A 3,394-nucleotide genomic window follows, 5' to 3' on the forward strand; every position below is an offset into this window, starting at 1 on the left:
TTTCTCGTTGCTGCAGAGCAGCATCAGCCGGTTTAATAGCAGCAAGAACTCGCTTCATAACAACAGCGATGAACTGAAATTCTTCACTGGTGATGAGATTTAGCAAGCCAATTGCTTTGGCTTTTGTATCTGCATCAAACTTTGAAGAATTTAAGTTGTTGTTACTGCTAACTTCTTCAAGGGCTTCCAGGATTTGTCGGTAGTTTTCGACAACAATAACTGTTGAATCATAATGCCCTGACCACCTGGTATCCAGAACTCTTTTAAGTTTTTTGCCACCATACAGTTGTTCCACTTTAAAACGCGTAAAAAACTTGTACAGTGCACCGATCTCATCAAAAAATTGTTCCACTCTGGGTAAGCCAGATACCAAATCGATAACAACCAGATGAAGTTTGTGATTGTTGCAATGAACATAAGGAATTTCTCTGTCAAGGTTATTTTGCATTATTCTCTGAACACCACCTTTATCACCGCTCATACATGCCGCACCGTCGTAACACTGCGATAACATCTTGGATGAATCAATTCCCTGTTCGTCCAAAGATTTGAGTATAACTGCAGTCAATGACTGTGCATCCAGTTGCTCTGCGCCTTTGATCATAAGCAGCGATTCCTTCGGCTGTCCATTTTTGACATATCGCATTGTGCGCAAACGGGATGATTGTTCACTTTTCTTTCTTCGGTCTCAGTTTTCAACGCCTTGCAAAATGAAGAGAAACAATAATTGTGCACTTTTGTTTTATTTATTCAGTTTCTTCTCTCTAGTGATAAGCAAAAAAATACATAACCGTCCTGTAACTCAACCAACTAAAAACTGATGAATTTTTCTCAACGTAGTCAAAAAATGAAACGTGTAACTTACAAAAAATGTGAGATCATCTGAAGGCAAGCGCGAGACTAATTTAGTTTCTCGCGCGGGCTTGCGGTGATCGAAGCCAAACGTCACACCAGCCCTCCCCCAGATGAACCATGTGAGTATCCAAACAAAAATGGTGAATCGACAAAAGATAAATGATGTACAAAATAATGCAATACATAAAAAAACGACAATAACATAACAACTGAAGATCACCTAAACGTTGTTCAAACTAGGATTTGTACAAGGCATAACATGACTCCGTCCGTAAGATTTCTGTTAAGAAACCTCTGAAATTCATCGGACAGCAATTCGCTATAAAATTTACCAACTTAGCTCATAGTACCAGGTGTGCTGTGTGTAATGTTGTTAAATACTTATACTTAAATACTTATCCTCAAGTATTTGCTTTCAATTCCATCAAACCTCTCGCACATGTCTAAGGGTCCCTCGAATGCTTTTATTTGTCAGCTCGGATTTCATCGGCCACAAATCCATTCTTTCTGGATGTGCCACAGCGATCCGGAATTATAAATCTGACTGGTGCGACGCCGCCAGGATTGTTATTCAATCCTGCCAGTACATAAGTGTAGAAAGGAACCTGTGCGGGGTAGAGGAAAGCGTTTTAAATATATATGAAGTATAATTAACAGTATTTACTTATGTATATGCTAACAACAACACCCTGAATGACATGTAGAAGCGATACTAACGAATTTATCAACAAAACTGCACTCAATATAAAAAAAATATATCCGCTTGCATCCGTAAGTTTAGTTTGAGATTTTTCGTTTACAAACTACAGTACAATAAATATTCAGTGTATATGTTCTCTTCTCCTTTGTAAGTCCTTCTTTCTTCTTAAAATGAATTGACTGGGAAATCGTCTCTTTTTTAGAACTTTCCTTTGAAATTGTTTGTCCATCTTCCTCTGCTTCGTTGAAGTATTTACGGTTGTTCAATGTAGTTTCTATAACGTTAAAAAATTGTAATCACGTCCAAAAGATCATGTCCGGGTCACCAATGTGCGCAAACGGGATGATTGTTCACTTTTCTTTCTTCGGTCTCAGTTTTCAACGCCTTGCAAAATGAAGAGAAACAATAATTGTGCACTTTTGTTTTATTTATTCAGTTTCTTCTCTCTAGTGATAAGCAAAAAAATACATAACCGTCCTGTAACTCAACCAACTAAAAACTGATGAATTTTTCTCAACGTAGTCAAAAATGAAACGTGTAACTTACAAAAAATGTGAGATCATCTGAAGGCAAGCGCGAGACTAATTTAGTTTCTCGCGCGGGCTTGCGGTGATCGAAGCCAAACGTCACACCAGCCCTCCCCCTGGTGTTTCCGCCCGGGCTTGCGGTGATCGAAGCCAAACGTCACAGCATTGCTACTGCTATATTTTCCACATTCGACTTGCTTCTTGTACCATCTGCCATTATTGTGTATCGTCCCGTTTCCGAAGATTTTACATCCGAAGCGATCGACTCTGACACCATTTGAGCCAAGTCACTTATGATTTCGTTTTGGATTTCAGGTGATTTCAAGGTAGCATTGGCGGGAATTTGTTTCACAATCGCGGCTAATTTAGGGTCTTTCTTAACAGTGTATTTGAACAAACTATTGAACAGACCACGTTCTTCGTGTTCTAGAACATCATAAGATCCTCGAAAAGGTAGTTCGTTTACTGCTAAAAATTGGACAACTTCCGCAATGCATTTCACATAGTATCTTCTCTTTTCCATTACAACGTCACTTACCAAAAGTCCAATGGTCGTGTTCGTCTCAACTCGTAAACTTTGCTGTTTCCAATCAGCCACAGCTTTTTCGTGATAAGCTGATAAATTGTGTTGAGTTAAACCCTTCTCTTTGTCCCCTAGTGCTCTTTTCCATTTATAGAATCCATGCATCGTGAATCGTTTTGTGTTTTTGGTCGAAGCAACAGTTCCAAATTTTCGACAAGCGAAACAAAATGCAGCATCTCGTTCTCTCGAATATTCAAGCCATTCAAACTTTTCATACCATTTTGCATTAAACTTTCTTTTGTCTCTATCCACTGGAAATTTTATTTTAGGTTGCATAGGATTTTTTGTGCCAATGTCTGGTGGGGGTTTATCGAAGACATCTTGTCTCGGTGTCGGACCTGAGGGTTCTGACTGTAAGTCTACAGTTGAACTTGTAAATGCATTGTTATCTGCTGACGCTTCAATAGCAATTGGTCTGTCTTGGAAACTGCTTGTTCTTTGTTTTCGGATGACAAAACGATCCATTACCTTACACTACACCAGGGCTTCTCAAACTATGGGTCGCGACCCCAAATGGGGTCGCGTAATGAAATTTTGGGGTCGTATGAAATAGTTTAATTTAGTCTAGTGCCGGTAGGTTGTAGTCTTGCCATGATGTCAATTGACCGCAACCGTCGGTGTGAAAAGTCGAACGATAAAATATAACCAATCGTAACTCTTCAAGGAAGAAACTGCAACATTTTTACTTGTAAAGATAAAATTGAAGCTTTTATTAAAAAGCTTACAATG

At 39.0% G+C, this 3,394-nt stretch overlaps 1 protein-coding gene across 1 annotated transcript; it reads right to left on the reverse strand.

Annotated features, from left to right (window-relative positions):
• Nucleotides 1-2,239: 2,239 nt before the first annotated feature.
• Nucleotides 2,240-3,130, reverse strand: LOC145776826 (uncharacterized). Its single transcript, XM_082588048.1, has one exon. It carries the CDS (start codon nucleotides 3,128-3,130, stop codon nucleotides 2,240-2,242), a length of 891 nt encoding a protein of 296 aa, XP_082444174.1.
• Nucleotides 3,131-3,394: the final 264 nt, after the last annotated feature.

This window comes from Aplidium turbinatum, chromosome 9, assembly GCF_918807975.1.
Source record: "Aplidium turbinatum chromosome 9, kaAplTurb1.1, whole genome shotgun sequence".
In the NCBI taxonomy this organism is placed as follows: domain Eukaryota; kingdom Metazoa; phylum Chordata; class Ascidiacea; order Aplousobranchia; family Polyclinidae; genus Aplidium; species Aplidium turbinatum.